At 44.3% G+C, this 21,033-nt stretch overlaps 1 protein-coding gene across 2 annotated transcripts in view; it reads right to left on the reverse strand.

Annotated features, from left to right (window-relative positions):
* The window catches only part of Rasa2 (RAS p21 protein activator 2), a 112,222-nt gene extending 103,241 nt beyond the window's left edge, over positions 1–8,981 (reverse strand). The window contains exon 1 of one of the 2 annotated variants that reach the window (XM_085689585.2): positions 8,811–8,981. In XM_085689585.2, the coding sequence (XP_085545711.1) occupies positions 8,811–8,943 (133 nt within the window). In that variant the 5' untranslated portion in view covers positions 8,944–8,981. The remainder of the gene's footprint in view (positions 1–8,810) is intronic. The other variant, XM_085689586.2, reaches the window with a different exon arrangement.
* Positions 8,982–21,033: the final 12,052 nt, after the last annotated feature.

Genomic DNA, 21,033 nt, shown 5'->3' on the forward strand with positions numbered 1-21,033 from the left:
CTTTAAAATTGCCAAAAAAAATAGTAAAAGGGAGGGCGAGTGAGAAAACTCAGCAGGTGAAGGCACTTGGTGCTAATCCTGACAACCTGAGTTCAGTATGAAAGACCCACATGGTGAAAGAGAGAATCAACTCCTTCAAGTTATTCCTCTCTCTCTCTCTCTCTCTCTCTCTCTCTCTCTCTCTCTCTCTCTGTCACACACACACACACACACACACACACATGAATGCCCCTCTCCACAGAATTACATACATTTACACATACACACACTAATAAAATTTATACCCACACACTAATAAGATTTAAAAATAGAAAAGTTGATATTATTCATTTCAATGTGTACTTAAAATGTTACCAAACCTGATTTTACATAGAGAATTCAAGTCGAATTGTGACTCACAGTATCTGACTAATACTTCATTTGTACAAACAGAAACGAAGAGATATTTGATAATATCTCCAATACACTTATACTCTCTATTAAAAATCAAGTCATTACAAGGAAGACTAATTCCCGTTGCCACCACTGAAAATAATCAAAACTATACATCTTTTCAGACATCTTTTTAATAAAATGTATCTATTAGTTTACAGAGAAAAGCCCACTGTCCCAAGAGTTTAAAAGCACACATTAAGGGGTTGGACTGTAACTCAGTGACAGAAAGCTTAATTAGCACTTGTGATGTCCCAGGTTTGATCCTAGGTACCACAAAAACAGATTAGAGGGATGGATGGGTAGATGAACAGAAAAATGGATTTATGATATATATCTACATAATATACATATATATACATACACACATTACTCTAATAACGCTTTTTCCCCACCCAATAATACATCTTGGGGTCATTCTAATATATACGTACTTCATTCTTTTTAACTGCTACAGTATATATGTATGAACAGACTATCTACTTTCCTGTTAACGAACACTTTAATTATGTCTTTTTTTTTTAAACATACAAGACCAACACAAAACCTCTTTGTATGTGCCTGTAGGACAATATGGTGAAAGTAAAAACACATAAGAAAAGTATGTTTAAATTTTAATAAACACTACCAAAATTCTGTAACATGGTTTTATAAATTTAAAATCACAAGAAAAGTGCAAAGTATGTTTTCCTACGCACTCATTAAATACTGAAATAAGCAAGGTTTCCATTTTTTGTAAGTGGTGATATACTCACACAATTATTTCTCTGATTTATTTCTGTTAAATTTCACCAGCATTTTAATGTATTTACTAGATAATTTATTATCTTTTGTAAAGTACTTTTGCATATATTTTTCCAGGGGCCTCTTTAAAAATCTGTATGAAGTCCAGATACAGTGATGCAAACAGAAATCTCAGCACACTCAGCGGCTGCAGGAGTCAAGAGGATCATCATGCCGACGGTGGTGATGCACACCTTTAGTCCCACCACTGGGGAGGTGGATCTCTGTGAGTTTGAGGCCAGGCTGGTCTACAGAGTGAGGTCCAAGACAGGCTCCAAAGATAACATAGAGAAACCCATCTTGAAAAAACAAAAATCAAAACAAAAGATCACCACAAATTCAAGGTCAGCCTGGGAAACAGTGAGAGCTCACATTTAAAATAACATACAGTAGCCAGTGGTGGTGGCACACATCTTTAATCCCAGCACTCGGGGAGGCAGAGGCAATCAGATCTCTGTGCATTCCAGGCCAGCCTGTTCCACAGAGCAAGTTCCAGGATAACTAGGGCTACACAGAGAAACCCTGTCTTGAAAAACAGAACAAAACAAAACAAAAAAAATAAATAAACAAACATACAGTTGGGCTGTAGATACAACTTGGTGGTAGAGTACAAAGACTCTGAATTCTTTTCCCAGTACTCTACACATACACGCACGCACGCACACACACGCACACACACGCACACACATACAACATTTGCTACTGCAAAGGCAAAAACAACTTAACTGTCAATCAATAGGTGACTGGTTAAATAAAATACAATACATCCAGATGAGAGATTATGCATACTACAAATATATTATTTTTAATGAGAATATGAAAATATTTTCAAGTTATATTGAAAAAGAAAGATGCAGAACACACATATTTTGCTTCTATTTCTCTGTAGTGGAAAAGCTAAATACACAATTGTCTGTAAGTGCCTAAATAATCTCTAAAATAATACAAACTAAACTGGTAGACACTCAAAATGATGATTCTAGAGTCTGGGTACCAGAACTTTTTAAAGAACACAAGCGGCACTGATGGACAGCCAAGACTGCAAAGGGTTGAGATAAAGTCTGGCATAAATAAGTAAGCACCCCAGGTTCATCTCCACATAACACACATGCTTGGTTGCATTGCTAATCCTATCACTACACAAAATTCTTCAGCAGGAACAGACAGACATGTGTACAAAATTCAATGAAATTTCATCACCACTCTGAAAACCACTGGAGAGGGGAAAACAGTCTTCAAACCTTACATGTAGCATATTTTCAACATTCATAGTAATAAGTCAATAGCATTCTAGGAGGAACCTTCGAGAGTGCACCATCTTACAAGTCAGTAACTGTGTGACACGTGGGTCCCTGAACATCAGCATCTGGATGTGCACAAGAACAGCACAAATGTTAATGCTCTTTCTCTTCTGGTTCTAAAACTTTAAAATCCTCTAAGCAGAGAATGAATGAAAACTTCTGCTTAGTATAAATCTTAGACTAGAACAGTGAGTAAAGACTTTCTCCTCCCACTCACAACTTGAGACAAACTTTACAGTCCAAGGGACTGATATGCCCTCACAGATACTCAAATACACATTATATACTACTACTACTACTAAATTAACCACTGGCCATAGAAAAAAATGTTTAGGATTCAAACAATTCTATTAAGTCTTTGGCAAATTTCTTAAGAGCACTATATTAAATACAAAACAGGTATATTAAACAAATTCAAGCATTAAAGCAAAAGTCTCTGATGTATTATCTTAAAGTAAATGGTTCACTTTATAAAGCAATTATGAAAGAACTAGAAGGGGTGTTTAAAGACACACCCAAACACCCATTTTTGAAGTAAAGAAGCAAGGGTTCCTCAATCTGCTTAGCTATTCTATCATTAACAGCACTATAAGGATATTAGGAACCACACTCAAAGTAAATTTTCTAACTACAGCTCATTGTTTGTTCTGTTTGTGGTTGCTGCTGCTGTTGTTTTGGTTTGTTTAAGACAGGGTTTCTCTGTGTAGCTCTGGCTGTCCTAGAACTCACTCTGTAGACCACGCTGGCCTCAAACACAGAGATCTGCCTGCCTTTGCCTCCTGAGTGCTGGAATTAAAGGCGTGTGCCACCACTGTCCTGCTCGTATTTGATATAACCTTATAACATGCCATTTGGGTAGGGGGTTCAAACACAAAGACCTGAGTTTAATCCTCAGACCAAAACCCAGGCAAAAATATTGGGTGTGGGGGGTCATGTGTGTAATCCCAGCACTAGGATGGCAGAGACAGAGGAATCCACGGACTTGCTGGCCAGCCAGTATAGACTAATTACTGAGCACCATGCCATAAGAGAAGTGGGCAGTGTTCCTGAGGACAACAGCTGAAACTTTCCTCTGGCTTTCACATACACATGTACACACTTGTATGTGGACTTGTGCACACAAGTACACACACACGCACACTCTTAAAAATGAAGCCAATTTAGCTAGATCTTTGATGATTAAAATACCACACATAACTAGATGTCATAAAAATTTAATTTACATAAAATATTTCTTAATTTAACAATAATACGTGACTAGACTATACAACAAAACTTTATTAGCAGTTTTTAAAAGAGTATAGAAATACATCAATAGGCAAAACATAATCTGCTACTATTAAATAATTCCATAAAGCACATCATCAAGAAAATAGGATTAGGGTCTATAACTAAAGGCTATAAAATGATGGTTTTATTCCAGCTGCATTAGTTCCACAGTCACTTCTGGGACTATTCAAAGAGCTCTCAGTTACAAAAACCCCTCTATGAACTCACTGAGGTTTACTCCTGTCCTCCACGGAGCAAAGGCTTAGCTGACTGCTCTGTGAACTTTACAAAGATCCCTTTCTCCTCAGTTCCTATCCATCTCAAAGATGGATTCTTCTTCCATCCTAAATAACTCATCCTCTCATTTCAAATTTCTGACAATAATGAATTATTACCATGAGTAAACCTTTTAAATCCCCCCATTAAGTACTCATCATCTCATTTCAAAGATCTGATAATAATGAATTATTAGCATGAATAATTCCTTTTAAATCTCTTCCTCTCAACTCTTGGGTAGTCAATAAAATGTCTTGATTTATATCTTATTACTAAAACACTTAAACCTGCCGTGCCAAATAAAAACACTTCCTGTGTAAAGTATAATTTTAAGATTTTCTTTTCCAAGTTCCAGGGTCAACTAATATCAAAATGTATGAATATAGTCAGATAACAATTTATGAATATAGTCAGATAACAATTAAAACTCTAATTAATAAGTCAGCATTTAGAAAAATGTAATCCTTTCCTAACGAGGCAACTTTGGCCTCAATTCAAACCTAGGCTAAGTGAAAATTCCAATTTTCAAAGGAAAAAAGAACTTCCTGAGAGATCCATAAAGTTTTCCTTTGAGAAAACTGACATGTGCTGGTTTGTTCAGCAATACAGAGATCCTTCCACGTGCAGTACTCTGAGACTATCCCCAGGATGACATGGAGAGGGAGGTATTTTCAAAAGACCTGCCCTCTTCTAGTGAGACTGTTAAAAACGACGACAAAAATAAAACAAACAAGAATGAATACTAAACTGAGAGTTCACAGTATAACAGGAACATATACAAATGATTTCTATAATAAGAAAATGGTCATGAATTGCAATATTGGTTCTTTGCATCAAAGCCCTATGGCTAGAAATGAGGGTAGGTTTGTCTCAAAGACTTAAATCACATGGAGCAAGTTTCTGAAGTATGTGTAGGGTTCTCTAATATAAATGTGGAGGAGATTCTTAGGCTGGTGATAAAGCACTAGTCCCACTCTGAAGATGATAAAGAGGAGACAATAAGCTCACGGGTAAATGAGCCGTCTAAAGTCACAGAAATATTACCTAACAAAGTATACAGCAGAACACAGCTTTCTGCGTACACCAGGAAATGCTAGTGCGTGCTGGACAAGAGCATCAGATAAGGCTTTATCTCCTGCTTCACTCCTTCCTAAGAGGTGGCCCATGGCTGACCCAGCTCTTTTTTGGTTGTGGGTTGGGGGTATCATCATAGCAATCCTGTGAGACAGATATTTTTACTATTCACAATTTACACATGAGACTACAGAGGAACACAAAGGTGTGAACAAAAGCTGGGAATTAAGTGTACATTCAATCCCAGTAGACTAATTACACCAGGCCCCTAAGCTTAAGCACTGTTAAGTGCTCTCTGCTTTGTCAAACAGTCGTAAGTTATTCTTGGTCTGAAAATATCAAAATCCTAAGTGAGTTCTTGGGTCACAATCACTTTCTCACAGAGCTCACTATACAATACATCAAACACTTCACACAAATCGTCACAGCTGGTACCTTTATGAACCAGATCTATCCCCTGAGCCAAAAGCCTGTGCATAGTGGACTTAATTAGACAAGGGCAGACTGAACAAAATGTGGTAACCAAAAAGGAGGTCACACCAAACCTGAAGATATAAATAAAAGAGAAAGTCTAAAACCCTTCTTTCACCTGAAAATAAGGTGTAATGGTGGCGGGAGGCGGGGGGGGCATGCAAACTAGCCTTAGGTATGCCACCTACATCAAAGTAGTTCAGACCAAAAATACTTCTGACTTCAGTTACTAAAGGCTCAGGTGACAATTTGAAGATATCCAACAACTCTACCCCTTGAATATAGTTAAGGAAGCTGACCATTCAAAATGTTTTCAGGCTTTTTAGCATAGTAAACGGACCTGAGGAATTGGGCATCAGTCTATAACTCAAAATACTGTCTGCAATAGTAGATTTCCTTAAACCAGCTGTGTAAAGGCAGCTATAAAATGGTTTCTGCGTATGTGTGTTCTTGTTCATGTGACTGTGTACAGATGTGCATGTGGGCGCCCGTGTATGCGGGTGCCTGAGATTCTCTACCTTTATTACTTGAGACAAGGTTTCTCAATGAACTAAAAGCTCTCCTCAGCCACACTGGCCGGGCTGGTGAGTTCCAGGGATCTGACTGTGACCACTCTCCCACTGCAGGGATTAAAGGAATGTGCTGCAAGCCTTCCTCCCCAACTCATGCTTTCTACAAGGGCTCTGGTGAGGAAGGCAGGTCCTCAGGCTTGCACGGCGGGCACCTGGCCAGCTGAGCCCTCTCCCTACCCTGCAGTTGCGTTGACCCATCAATCTGGTACCACACACCTTGTGAAATCCACGGGACATAAACAAATCAGGAATGAGACACCTGAAGAAGGGTGTGGACTATCACCTATCTCTAGAACTTCAATAATATATACATCGATCCATGCTCACTTTTCACCGGGATGGTTCAGAGCTAAAGGGCCAGGAGTACAAATAGGAATGTTTCCTCTCAGGCGGATTTTTCAGCTGTCTAGGTCACTAACTGCAGATCAGAGACCCCCAAAGAGCCGTCTTGAATCTTAAAGTACATCTCCAGGACAACAGGCAACTCTCAGGCCCTCCCCCAAGGTTTCTCAGTATGCTGAAAAGGAATGGGGTGACATCACCATTCTCAGTATCTCCCCTCTCAGACCACCATCAGCCCATTTCTGTGACTTCAACACCTGCTGCTGTTTCTGCCACTCTTCGGCCCTCACCTTACAAACCCCACATGTCAGTTTCAGGAACAGAGAAGAGCATCTCCTTGCAAGGTTCCCAAGCTTAACCAGCTCTACATTATACCAGCTAAAAGGAGGACACAGAAATGGGAGGGGCTTTCTTTATTTAAATATATTTCTTTGCGAAACAGTCACACCATGACCCGAGCTATAAGCTGAGCAATTAAAAGATAAACCGCCTAGGATGAAAGCAAGTGTAATACTTTAGCCCCAGTTAAACTGAAAATAACATTCCCAGGAGCTTAATGGCCAATTTCTGGGTAGTGGGGCTGCCTAAACCACGGGAATTAAGTTGTGTTTTTTTTTTTTAATTTGCACCCAAATCTTTCTTGGAGTGATATTTTTGCCAAACCGTCAGAGCAGACGGTGTCTACGTCCTTCTAGAAACCGTCCAACCCTAAGGCTCAACTTCAACAGTGCATATGTCACCACCGCCACAATACAATCTGCTTTTATAGATCAGCGAGGCTTCCACAGACAGTGTCTAGTATCAATTCATAGAGAAATATAAAGTAGCAAAAATCTGGAAAGCCAGATCAATGCGGGGGAGGAAATCCTAATTCATTTGGCTGTACCCAAGCATTACATATATGCAAATACTAATTGTAAGAAATATTAATTGTGAAAAGCTTACCCCTAAGAAAGTAACTTAAATACTGGGAACTTAAGACTCTCACAAAGCATCCATTGCTCCGGTGTTATTTCCCAAGTTTTAATACCTAAAAGGTCTTCATTAAGAGTTCCAGAATCACAACAGGGAATAAAAAGTGACATTTCACGTGTTTGCTCCTGGGGTTTTTAATAAAATTCCAAATTCTTTTGAAAGGGAGTAACTTTTTAAAAAAGTGAGAGAATCCAAAATAAGTTATAGCGTGAATATTTAAAAAGAAAAAATTTATATTCTGCTGAGGAAAGCGGTATTAGCCAGCCTAACACAAAACATAAACTATCTTTCACAGCCATGGGTTTAGAAGAGACGTCGTGGTGCATGATTCCAATCTGAAGGAACTGAATAAATTTTTCTTCCAACAAAAGTTAAGTTTTATTGATTTGTCTTTCGAACAGTGAAGGGGGGGGTCGTCTAAATAAGCTAGGGGTAATCTAATATCAAACAGGTCATTTAAAAGACTGAGGACCGCAAGGACAATCACACTAGCCTGTCCCCGAGTAAGCTTCTAAACTCCTCAGCGCGGCTCTCACAAAAGTAACAAATGCACGGGAAAGAATGAAGTTTAAGTGCGGGCTGGGTGACTGTGTTTTGAGACCTGCTCACAGGAAGCCACTACATCCTGCCCACAGTCCCTGTCAGTCACGCCGTCTCTCGATTCAAGTCCCCGCCGCCGCAGCAAGGTGGGGCGGGCACAGGTGTCCGGCCCGTGCTACTCGGGCGTCCCGCTCGCCTGCTCGCCTCGCCTCGCCGCGCCCAGCCGACCCCAAGCCGCCGGCTTCCGCAGCCCCCAGCAGCTGCCTCGACCTCGCCGGATTCCGGGAGCCCCAGGGAGCCCGCACCCCCTCCTCAGCCCGCCGCCCGGCCCAGCCCCGCCCCGCCCCAACCCGGCCGGCCTCCCTCCTCCAGCCGCGCCTCCCCGGTAATTACCACGGGGCTCCCACCTCGGGCCGCTCCCGTCGTCCGCGGCCGCCCGCAGGCCTGCGTCCGAGGGAGGCCGGAAACTCGGCGCGCCCCCGGCCGCGCCCCGGGCTCCCGCGTCCAGGCCGCGCTCCAGGCGGCGCCCCTCACGCCCGCCTGCCCGCCTCCCGCTCGCCTGTCCGCGCGGGCAGCTCCCCGCCCTACTCGCGCCGAGGGGAGCCCCGACCCGCGCCGTCCCGTCGACGCGGCGCCTCCCCCAACACACCCCCATCCAGGCTCACCCGTCCCGGGCGTGCCGCCACCCCTGCGCGCGCCTGCCGCCCACCCTCAGCCGCGCCGCCCCGGGATCCCCTCTGTTCCCCCCCACCTCCCCGATCCCGGCCCCGCTTACAGATCCTGCCGCGCAGGCTCTGCAGCACTCGGACCTCGCGGCTGTCCTCGTCTCCTGTCTCGGGTTCTGCCGTGCCCGTGACGGCCGGCGCCTCAGGAGAAGCCGCCGCAGCAGCAGGCGCTGCCGCCGCCATGGTGCCGCCCGGCCCCTACCGCAGTCCTACCGCCTGCGTAGCCGGGCAAGGCGGAGCCCGGCGAGGCCTAGGCCGGATCGAGCCGCGCTCCGGCCCCGCCCCGGCTTCGGGCTGCCTCGCCCCGCCCCTCGCGCGGTGCCCGCCCGCCTCGCCCAGCCTCGCTGGGACCCTGCTCTTTCCAGCTTTCGGCCTTGAGTGGGTGGGTCGGGGGAAAGACTCTGAAACCTCCACCGGGAGGACAACTCTGGCCTTGCTGTGATCCCCAGAACCCTGGGAATCCCCCACGAACGAACCTCCAGGTCTCCTAATGTTCAAGGAAAATAGGAGTTCCCAGTCAGTGCGACTCCAGGTTCAAAGAGACAGTTCGGCATTTTGAGGGAACATCAAACAACTGAGAGATGTATTGAGACTCTCCCAGCAGTGGCCAGATGCTCCCGAACGAAGAGGCGAACCCCAACTTTTGCTCTAAGAACACTGCTCCGCAAAAAAATGGGCTCAAGCAAAGGACCACAGACTCCCACCCAGCCGGAGACCCAGAGAAATTCTGACGTTATCACCCCTGGTGTATTTCAGAACCAGAAAAAGGACCTGTTCCCCACTCTCATAAGCAGGCTTTTTAGAAAGTAGATTGGCCCTGGGAAGTTTGTAAATCTTCAACTAGTTGTTGTCTCTATCTTAAGGGAACTATTCACAGTGAGTAAACTGTGAATAATACCCTGGTATGTGATGAGGGGATGATTTCCTGCTCCTGAGGTCGTTAACTGCACTGCCCGAAGAAGGAAGAAACTGACATAGTGGAGCAGGGTTATTCTTTGCCAGTCAGTAGAGAGATTTTGTTTTTTAAGGGTCAAACATACAGAAATGGCCTTAGGTCAAAAGACAGAGAGTCCAGCCTTTGAGCACCTCAATCTGGAAGGGCACACAGAAAAAGTCAGAGGTGCCATGATAGAAGTAAGGTAGTAAGGGAGAACCTTCCTGGGAAAGAGCACTTCCTGGGAAGGGGAACAGAAGACCGGAGTGAGGAACGAGGGGAAGTGATTCGGAGGGCACAAGCCACTTGTGCAAAGGCCGGTCACTCTGACAGTGACCCAGGCTTCCTAGGCCTTTTAGGCTCAGAGCAATGTTTCTAATCTAGCTTGGGATGTGTGGTGCCTCGTTTCCTGTATGCTACAGTCTTAGGGCAAGTAAGCATGCCTCCTCTTACTGGCATCTTGTCGTCCTTACTAGCAGTAAGTCCAAATTCTATTTCCCTTGCTTTCCAAATAGGAATTCAAGCCCACGTGCTGGAGACTGGCTTTTTTCTATTTTAAACCTTTTAATGCTTTATTAGTATGTATTAATTCTTCATAATAATGGGTTTCCTAATAACATTTTCACATATGTGTATAATGTATTTATTGTATTCTCCCTTCTGCTTCCTCTGAACCCCTTCCTCTTCCCAGCTAGCCCCCTTCCACACTGATCCACCAGAAGGCCAGTGGACAACTTTTGGGATTTGGTTCTCCTTCCGCCATGTGGGTCCTAGGGATTAACTCAGGTCATTTGATTTGGTATCAAGAGCCTCTTCCCACTGAGCCATCAAGCCAGCAGGATTTTTTTTTTTAATCCAATGAGGTTTTGAGAGTTGTTTCCAGGATATAGGCGAGAGGTTAATTACAGGAACACGGGAGACTTACCAGTGGCTACACCACTGAAGAAAATGTTTCTTTCTCCTCCAGCACCCATTAGCAGCCTAGACAGCCTTGCAAATCCCTTCGCACTCCACAGCCCAGCCTTGTACAGATGACCACAGCCGCTGGAGAGTTGGCTCCATGGTTAAGTGTACTTACAACCCTTGCAGAGGAGTTCCCAGCACCAACATGGTGGCTCCCGATGATCTGTAACTCTAGTTCCAGGGGATTCAACGCCTTCTGACCTCCAGGGGCACCAGGCACTCGTGTGGTATACATACATACGTACATACTTACGTACATACATACATACACACATGCAAACACCCATACACATAAAAAGAAATAGAAATATCTTTTTTAAAAAGAATATAATGGACATGTTATGCCCAGAAAGTTCCACAATACTCCGCTCTATCCTCTTTCTCTTACATTCTTTCTGCCATCTTTTCCTCCACCTTAGCTGAGCCTCAGAGGAGGTGATATAGATAAATGTAGAAGTCCTATTTAAGGCTAGCCACTCAACAGTCACTTACTCTCAATGTTGACCAGTTATGAGTCTCTGCACTTACCACTGCTTGTTGCAGAAAACCAAGCAAAGGCTTCTCTAACTAAACTAGACAGCATCACTAATTCAAGGGCACAAGCACAATTATTGTGCACAATTTAGTGCACGCTTCACAGCCTTTTAGCAAAACATCTGTAGCTTCCCAATAGAGCCCATGACCTCCCCAGTCACGTGCTTTTAACCAGGCTTATAGTACCAGATGTGATTTCCCTGTTACGGAGCAGGCCTTATTTTCAATCAGGAGGTGGTTGGGAACCTCCGGAACAGACTTACCACTAGGTAAGGGTACACTTTGCCTGGCAGGTCAGGATGGAGCAAGTAGGAACCACCGCTGAGCACAACTACTGATGATAATTCTCCACCCGCAGTCAGCGTAGCACCTTCTGGCACTGAGTGCTAGCTAGCTGGAGGATGCTTCCAGCTCTGTCTCACCTTGATTTCCGTATGTCCTGTGGTCTCTTCTCTGATAACTTCACACACACACACACACACACACACACACACACACACACACACACTGTATTTTGATCATATTCACCCCCACTACCCTCCCTTATCACTCCCCCACTCCTACTGAGACTCTTCTTTTTCCCTCAGCTACCTTGTGTGTGTGTGTGTGTGTGTGTGTGTGTGTGTGTGTATGCCATAGAGTTTAATTAGGATTGTGGATCAAGATTTATTTATTGGAGCGACTTAACAGTGGTCGCACCGTTGAAGAAAATGATTCCCCTTTCCCAGCAGCCGTTTGTTAACTGCCTATAGCTCCTCAGAGAGGGGAGGGTTCTCATGAGCCCCTCCCAATCTGTGCTGGAATGTTGACCCGTTTCATCTCATGTCAGTAACCGCAGCTGCTGTGAGTTCATGAGCACAAAGGCCATGTCAAGTCCAGAGACAGCATTTCACAGCCCTCCTTCCCACCCTCGGGCTCTTACATGCTTCCTGCCCCATCTTCCTTGAAGTTCTCTGAACCTCAGACGTAGTTGGTGTGGGTGTCTCATTTAGGGCTGAGAGCTTCTCAGTCCCAGATCCTCAGCTCATTGGCCAGTCGTGGATCTCCACAGCAGCCTCTGTCCACTGAAAAATGAAGCTTCTCACCGAGGCCAAGAGCAGCACTATCCTGTGGGTCTAAACGTCTGCGTGTTTCTCTAGTGCAGAATGGAACTACACATGGACTCTTCCCTGTGTGTCGTTGGCCTTAAATAACTGTTGAGAACATGTCTGTGACACATCCAGTAAGTAGGATTAGTTCGGTAAATGCCACTTCATGCTCTTGATGAGAATTCTTGTAATAGGTCTCCCACCCTTGTCATTCCCGTTCTACACCATTTAGTCTTAATGCAAAGCAAAAGCCGAATCTTGTTACTTATTGTGAAAAGCAAAACAGCAGCAACCAAAACCCTACCAATGGCTTCTTTCGTCTTACCTGTCACCAAGCCAGTGTACAGTGCTAGTCATGAAGAGTGTTAAAGATGACCAAGGGATAAAGTTTGGTTTCCCCAGCCAAGTGTTCAGGGTTGAGCTTGGACCATGTGTACCTCACAGTCCTTCTACCTCAGTCACTTTGAACTCCTTTTCCTAACAACCTGATGTTGAGTGGTTTCCCAAGCCAGAAATAGGGACACTTGCCTTTAATCCCAGCACTTGGAAGGCAGTTGCAGGCCAATTTCTATGAGCCTGGTCTTCCTATCAAGTTCTAGTCCAGCCAGGGCTACCCTGTCTCAAAGACAAAATAATAATAATAATAATAATAATAATAATAATAATAATAATAATAATAAAATAAGCCTGGTGGAGCGATGCCTCGTCATTCTCTTGTCCATCCCTTCATGAACAATAATTCTCATGCACTATGGAACTGATTACTGTCTGCTGGGTATTATATGAAGTCCTCCTAGCACAATGGGAGAATAACGGAAGGTGGTTGATTAGGTGTTTTACCTCCTACATTCAACGTTCTAACGATTTCAGTATGTTCAATGCATGAATGAGTGATGTATTAACTCACTTCCTCTGCTCTGCAGACTTGGAGCTTCCCTATTTTGAAATCTCTCACTTGTAATTCGTTATCGTAGCTGTCCAAATGGCAGGCGTCGGAATCAAAAACGTTACTATCATCCTCTAATTAGACATCCAAAGCTAGCTTAAAAAAAAAAAAAAGCATTAGTGCTTATGCCAGATTCTTCTGATTTCCCTTCTTTTCCATTAACTCTGATCCTAAATTGTTACTAAAATATAAAAACAGTTTCACTTGAAGTAGCATTAACTTTTCCTCCTAGGACATCTTCCTGTTGCAGAGCACAAAATTAGCACACTGTTCCGCTAAAGACTCTCAAGTTTCCTTTCTTTTTTCATTGGAAGTCACTTCTAATTACACTGCTTCTGAATGATCATTTAAGGTTATGAACGTTTCTAACTGGTGCTGAAGCAATCTTTACTGGTCATTGTTTCCTTAACAGAAAGAGTCTGGGGAATTAAGTTTTACAGACTGCTAAGATTGACATTCGAACTACAAGGCTGCCTTTTCATGTCGTTTCCTCTCTGGCTCTTGCGTTGGGGTCTGAATTCATCTAGAGTTCCTCTCCTTTCTTCACCGTGTTTGGTAACTGCAACGATGTTACACCAGACTAGCGCTTGCAGTTCACTTCCTTCCCCTTATTATTAATGAATGTATTTAAAGGCTAGCCTCCTATCTCTACTCTTCTCTATTCTGAGGAGCAATCATTCACTACTTTGTCTTTTCTGATTTCTTTACTAGTTTTAAACCCATTCATTCATTTAAACCCACAAATCAACTCATTCATAGTGGGTTGTGTAAGACCATCACCTTATCTCTTAATGAGATAAATACATCCTGACACCAGAAACTATTTCTAGAGCCTGTCAGTTTCAGCTTATTTCTGAATCAACTACCAGCCTGTAACATGATGTATGAATGGTATCTACTGGCCCTAAGTTTTTCATTTTGTTTTTTTCATATTTATTTTGATTTTTAAATTTTATGTGTTTAGTGGGTAGTCTCTCTGCATGTATGCCTGTGCATCATGTGAGTGCCTGGCACCCCTGTAGAGGGCATTGGATCAGAAGAGGGCATTGGATCCCTTGGAACTAAAGTTATAATGATTGTTAGCTAGCCTCAGTGTGGGTGCTGGGAATCGAACTCAAGTCCTTTGCAAGAACAAGTGCTCTTAACCACTTAGTCATTTTTCCAGTCATGAGTTTATTTTATTTTTGAGACAGGGCTCATTATGTAGGCCCGGCTGGCCTGGAACTCTCAGGGAACCACAGACTTCTGCTTCCTGGATGCTGAGGTAAATGTGCTGACCACCAAGCATTGGCTCCCCTGATCATTGGCGTTTTCTGACAACTCAGGAGAAGAGGTATGTGCTTGCATTTTAGTATTTAAATGTGGGTCATTTTCATAGATCTGCATACTAATGAGGCAGAATTATTGCCCCCAGACCAATCGGGAAGCAAGTTCCTTTTATGAGTGATGATTTGGTTTCCCTGTTCTTGTCATCTGAATGCTTTCGTGAATTCAGGTTTTCACTTCTGATCTCTAAACCCAGACATTCTCTGTTTAACAAAGCTGGAGTTGTGGAAGGTGATGGAAGAGGCCTTAAACTACTCAGAGAGCTTTGAAGATTTGACTTCAGAACCAAACAAGTCCGTGATAAAAGTCGTCCAAAGATGTGGGCAAACTTTATCCTGAAGACTCCTGCTCACCTATTTAAAATACTTTCGAGTACATTTCACTCCTGCAGAAAGCTGTTAAAGGCCTGGGTGTGGAACTGTGAGGCAGCACGTGCCCTTTGGCCAGAGTGACTTCAGGTGTCCTCTAGCTTCCTTCCTTTGGAATTATGATGGCACATGCACCCTCCTTCTGACTGATAAACAACAGCTATAAAAGGAGAACTGGAGAAGCTGGGTAACCATACACTTGTTTCATCTGCTCCGTGCTAGGAAATGTCTTTGTTTGGGCAGATCTATCCATTCAACTGGAGACACACACCAGTAATTCATCTGGTAAGAGTTAGGCTAGAGTACTTCAGGCCGTGCAGCCCCTACAAACCCAGCAGCGGCCCAGCTGAGTCCCACACTCTTAAGATGCAGGTAGGGTCTCCCAATACCCCTGCCATTAACTTGACTAGCACACGTCCGCAGGGGCATCTAAAGGGGATGTGTACTGGAGACTCACCTAAATACGCTCATGGAAAGTTCCAGACCCCACCACCACCAATTCCTTAATGCCTTGGAAAACAATGGAGTAGTTGGTGGTTAATTGCTACCTTCAAAGTCTTCTAAAGTCTCAGCGAAAAGAAAGTAGAGCCAATGAAGAGCTGGCGAATGAGACTGGAGAGCTGGCTCAGTGGTTAAGATCAGTGTTGTTCTTCCAGAACAGAAGACTTGGGATTCAGTCTCCAGCACTCATATGACAACTCACAATTGTCTGTAACTCCAGTTCCAGGGTGTCCAACACCTTTCTTCTGCCCTCTTTGGGCTCCAGGCATGCACTCGGTGCATAGACATACATGCAAGCAAAACACCTGTACAGTAAAACTTAATTTAAAAGAGAGAGAGAGAGAGATAAAGAGTTGACTCCACATCTCTCTTGCGGCAAAGCCAGAAGTGGGGGAAATATCAGTCAGCAGTGAGGACTGAGAGTCAAGAATCCAGGCACAAGGGGAATTCTTTGCAGAATTTCTCTTCTCTCTACAAAACACAGGAGGTGGTACCAGCTGGAAATACCGAACCAGGTTCTTCAAGTGGGCCTATGCAGGTTGATGGCACATGCCACACTAGACTCTTCAACCCTTCATGGCTAACGTCAGTGTTTGTTACTGTGATTCTCACGCTACTGTGCTGGCTCCAAGCAGAGTTGAGCCACAGAATCGCTTGGATGTGAGTCGATGCACCCTGACTGCCAAGCACAATCCTAGTCAGTCCTCTTTGTTGCCATCTTCAGAAGCTCCATTGCCCACTGGGCAGTTTTCCAGTGGTGAGGACTGGGGGAGATCAGCTCTGGGAACCGGTCGTGTCTCATGGCCAGTGCAGCCTCTGAGCTGCTTCTGTGATCTTTTTGATGTGAAAAGGCTGAATGGGGAGTTAGCCCCAGAGAAGCAGCAGAAGAGAAGTATCTGGGTAGAGAAATAGAGAAGCTTCTCCTGAACAGGCCTCCAGGAAAGAGGACCCTGCAAGAGGGGTAGGGCCGATCCTTGGGGAAAGAGCCAGCAACTCTGCCATAGCCAAGCGTCAGCAGGGCTCTATGTCGGCAACGAAACAGTTTTATTTCCCCTGACCTCTTCTCCCCAATGCTACTTCTTTCCTAGCCCTAAGTGAAGTCTGGTACCATTACCACCACCCTTCCAGCCTCCTGGTTACCCCCAGTATTTCATGTCAGCAACTGAAGCATCCAGTTGAGGATAACAGCCCAAGTCGCAGTTTCTCCTCCTCCCCTTTGAGTGAGGCACGTCGCCGACTGGGAGGCCAGCCGCAGAGTGGAGGTACGATCTTGCTGACTTCCTGCCTTTTCTGTGGCCTCTCTTTGTAGTCACTGAAGTTGCCATCTTCTCTGGGGGAGGCAGGAGTCCAGAAGAAGAAGGATAAAGAGTGGCCCAGTCGTAGACGGCATGCCCTAGTATGACCTGGCATTGCTGCTTAGACTCCAGCAGTGCTCTGAGTAGCCTCCCTTTTTCATACACCAGTGATGGAGGTTGCCTGGGCATTGTTCTGAACGGCAGTTCTAGCCCTGTCTACTCCACTTAGCAGCGGACAAGTGCCCACACACATTGGCCACATTTTCTCAGCCTGCCCGTCAGCTCCGGCACTTTATCAGCCCATGGGCTCAGTCCTTGGGGAGAGTCTCTCCCAGGACATTTTCTCTTCTCTGCACTCTTGTCTACCTTTTCTGTCATCTAGAGCAGGAGCTTCAGCTGCTCGCCCTGGGAGTCCTCCAGTCTTTCGCATTCCATTGACATCTCATGTTTTACACGAGACTGGCAACATGTCTAACACTAGCCCCAGAGTAGCCCTCAGACTCTGCAAATTGTGAGCAGGGGTCCTCCACACATTCTGGGAAATAAGGAGGCCGCTATTGCACTGTTCTGTTGCAGGCAAGTAAATCAGGGAGGTTCACCTTGCTACTGATCACTGCAGACATCAGAAGAAAGCACTATTTCACCAAAGGAGGTTCTTGGTGGAGTGTGGTGATGCCATGGTGGGTGGTTCAGAGACCCTGTCTGATTCCTTCCTTTCTTTTTAAATTTATTTTATTTATTGTTCATTGGTATTTTGCCTGAATGTATGTCTGTGTGAGGGTGTCAGAAGCCCTGGAGATACGGACAGGCGTGAGCTGTCATGTGGGTGCTAGGAATTGAACCCTGGTCCTCTGGAAGAGCAAGTGCTCTTAACTGCTGAGCCATCTCTCCAGCCTCGTGTCTGATTTCTTTTTAAGAGAAAAGTCTAGGAAAGTTGAGACATGAGAAGTTGCTTAGGCTGGGACCCAGAGATTCAGGAAGGCAAAGCATATTCTATATGAAATCCAAGGCCACTTCTCAATACCTGTGGATCGCACAGAGAGACATTCCCTCCAGAAGCTCTCATTCCTAGACATTCCCTCCAGGGAGCTCTTGTTCCTAGCGCCCATTAGAGTCTGGAATCTGAATAACTTTCTGCTTCTGGGAAGACGGATGAATGACCCAGCTTCCACGGGTATCTCGTTAGGCCCGTACTGAGAAAGAAAGGCGGTTGTTAGATGGCCTGGACCCAGGTGGTCAGTTCACCAGTTCAGAGGAGGAATCTTGACCCCAAGGCAGTATGAAACATCACTGAGTCTTGACAACCACAGGTATCTGCATCTAATTTGTCAGGTCCAAAAGTGAATTGTTGTAGGTGTGTGCATTTGTGTGGCGGTTGTAGGTGTGTGCATTTGTGTGGTGGTTGGAGGTCGGCAGATGTTTTTGTCCACTGCTCTCCACTTAAGTTCCTGAGGCAAGATTTTGTTGAATCCAGAACTTGCCAATTTGACTAGTCTAGTTAGCAAGCTTGTCTCAGACCCCTGTCTGTGCCTCCAAACAGCTGGGGTCCCAGGTGTGCTTCTATACCTATCTGACCTCTTTGTGGGTGCTCAGCGTCTGAACTCCGGGTCGTATGCTTGACTCAGCAGCACTCACTAATACTTTCAGCTTGGCTTTGCCGTCACCTCTCCTGTGTTCCAGAACCATTTGGAAGCAGGTGGCTCTCCACCCGAGATAGATCAGTGTGTTTCTTAAACTGAAGAGTTCTCTTACCTCACCTGGTATACTTACAAAGTCAGGAAACCAATATTACTAAAATACTAGACAATCTACAGGCTTGGTTCACTTTTCTATTAACTCAATAATCATCTTTACAGAAAAAAAAAAAGGTCCTAGTTCTGAGTGACATCTGCTGGTTGTCTTTGTTTTCTTCTAATCTGAGACAGTTCCTCATTTCTTCCTTGTCTTTTTCAATCTTGATATTTTTTAGTTGAAAAAAAATAGTTAAATAATTTTTCATACAATATATTCTAGTTACCCTTTCCCCAATCCCTTCAAGATCCTCCCCGCCCCCACCCAACTACATGTCCTTTCTCTCACTAAAAAAACAAATACAAGCAAAACCACAAGAAACACACCCACCCACCCCCCACAAACCCACAAGAACAAAAAAAAAATGGGAACCAAAATGTACAAACAAAAGACCATTAAGACAAAAACTGCCCAAGTCGCATGATGCTTGCACTGGAGTGCGGTTCATACACCCACTGAGACTCTATTAAGGAAAGCTGACTTTTCCTTTGCAAACCGGTATCAATCACAGACGGCTTCTTGGTTAGGTGTGGGAGCCCACGTCCACGCCCATTTCTTAGTGCTGGGATCTCATCAGACTTGAACCTGTGCATCATACCCTACGCGTGCTGCCACCATCACTGCGCGTTCATGTGTGCATCGATCCTGATGTGTCTTACAATCTTTCTGCCTCATCTTCTGAGTAGGCCTAGGGTGGGGTGGGGTGAGGTTGAAAACATCCCATTTAGGACTGAGTCTTCTAAAGTCTCTCAGGTATGAATCCCTGTGTCAGCTCCCCTCTCCTGTAAGAAGCCTTTCTGATGATGGTTGAGTAAGGCACTGGTCTATGGATATAGCAGAATATTGTGAGAAGTCTTTTGTTTCTTTAGCAAAGCAATAGCATTTGGTTTTCTCCTAGGTCCATTGCCTATCCAGTCTCAGGTTCTTGGTCACCCAAGCAATGTCAGGCATGAGTTCCATCTCATGGAGTTGGCCTTAAATGCAATCTTGAGCCACTATTGCACCAGCCTATCTCGTAGGCAGGTCACCACTGTAGGTTACAGGGTTTGTAACTGAGTTGATGACTGCCGTTCTGTGGTAGCATGCAGAGTACCTTCCAGTACCATGAATGCTAATGGTAGGGGTGGAGCATCTAGTTTGGCAAAACTTGATACTCTCAGTGGATTCATGTCAGTTGCTTTGTGAAATGTCCCTGAATTTCTGTCACACGTTTTTGGCCTGAGAGAAGCCTTGTCAAGATTAAAATCTTGCTCACAGCTTGGATGTATATTCATAACCCAGTTTCCCATAAAGTATTATAGCCATATGAAACCTTGATTCACAGAAAGATGAGGAAGCAGGCAGGGCCAGAGAAGGTTCCATTGAAGGTTAGGCTGGTATGATGTCCTCAGAGAGATTTCAGGCATTAGAGGCCACCAAACCTTGGGCCACTGTTCCTGTACAGACCACAGTATCTGTGCACACGAGTCATGTAAACTGGGTATTATTCTTGGCTGGTAAGTTTTACAGTTTGGCTCTTTGACTCTCCAAGGGATTCTTGGTTATCTAATGTATTTAAAGCAATCATTTCTTAGTAAGCAGGGGTTTCGGTTGCTTCAAGTAAAGTGAGGTACATCCCTGCACTATCTGTGCTGATATGCAAAGCTGTCTGCAGTTCCCTAAATGAGTCCAGTGTCTATCCAGGGCACTCCTGTGTCCACACAACTTCCCTCTGTACAACTTTCCCTCCAAGTCTCATCCCTCATGGGCACAGTTAGGAGAAATTAGTCTGTAACTAACAAAAAAAAATGTTCAGAATTGTCCTAAACAACTATTCTTTGTTGTTTTTTTTTCATAGAGAAGAACTGTTTACTGTTACAAAAATTAGAGAAAGAGCTATCATACAATTCTTCACTTGTGGGTAAAGGAATTGAAAGCAGGGTCTTGAAGAGACGTTTGTTCATTAATCTCCACAGCAGCATCATTCACAGGAGCCAAAAAGTGGAAGCAACTAAGCGCCCACTAAAAGATGAATGGAAAAACAAAACGTAGTGTAGACGTACAACGGAATGTTACTCAACTGTAAAAAAAGGAAGTTTTGACACTTGCTATAATGTGGACGAACTTCAAGGACATTGTACTAAGCAGAATAAGCTAGTTACAAGACACAAGCTGTGATTCTACTCATATGTGGGACCTAAGGGTTCAAGTTCATAGAGTCAGAAGTAGAATAGGATTTTTCAGGGCCTGGGTAAAGGGAGTAATAGGGAGTCACTGTATAATGGGTAGAGTTTGAGTTTTTACGTAGAAAGAACTCTGGAGTGGATGGCGGTAAAAGCAGTAGAACAATGTGAATGTCCTTATCTCTGAACTATATGTTTACCAATGTTAAGATTATCTTGAAAACAATTTTATTTAATTTTATTTTACATGTGTGAATGTTTTGTCTGCATGTATGTAGGTGCACACAGTGCCTGCAAAGGCCAGAAGAAGGTGCATATCCCTTGTCACAGGTGGTTGTGAGCCACCATATGGTTGCTGAGAACCA

Source organism: Myodes glareolus, chromosome 4, assembly GCF_982192425.1.
Source record: "Myodes glareolus chromosome 4, mMyoGla1.1, whole genome shotgun sequence".
Lineage (NCBI taxonomy): Eukaryota > Metazoa > Chordata > Mammalia > Rodentia > Cricetidae > Myodes > Myodes glareolus.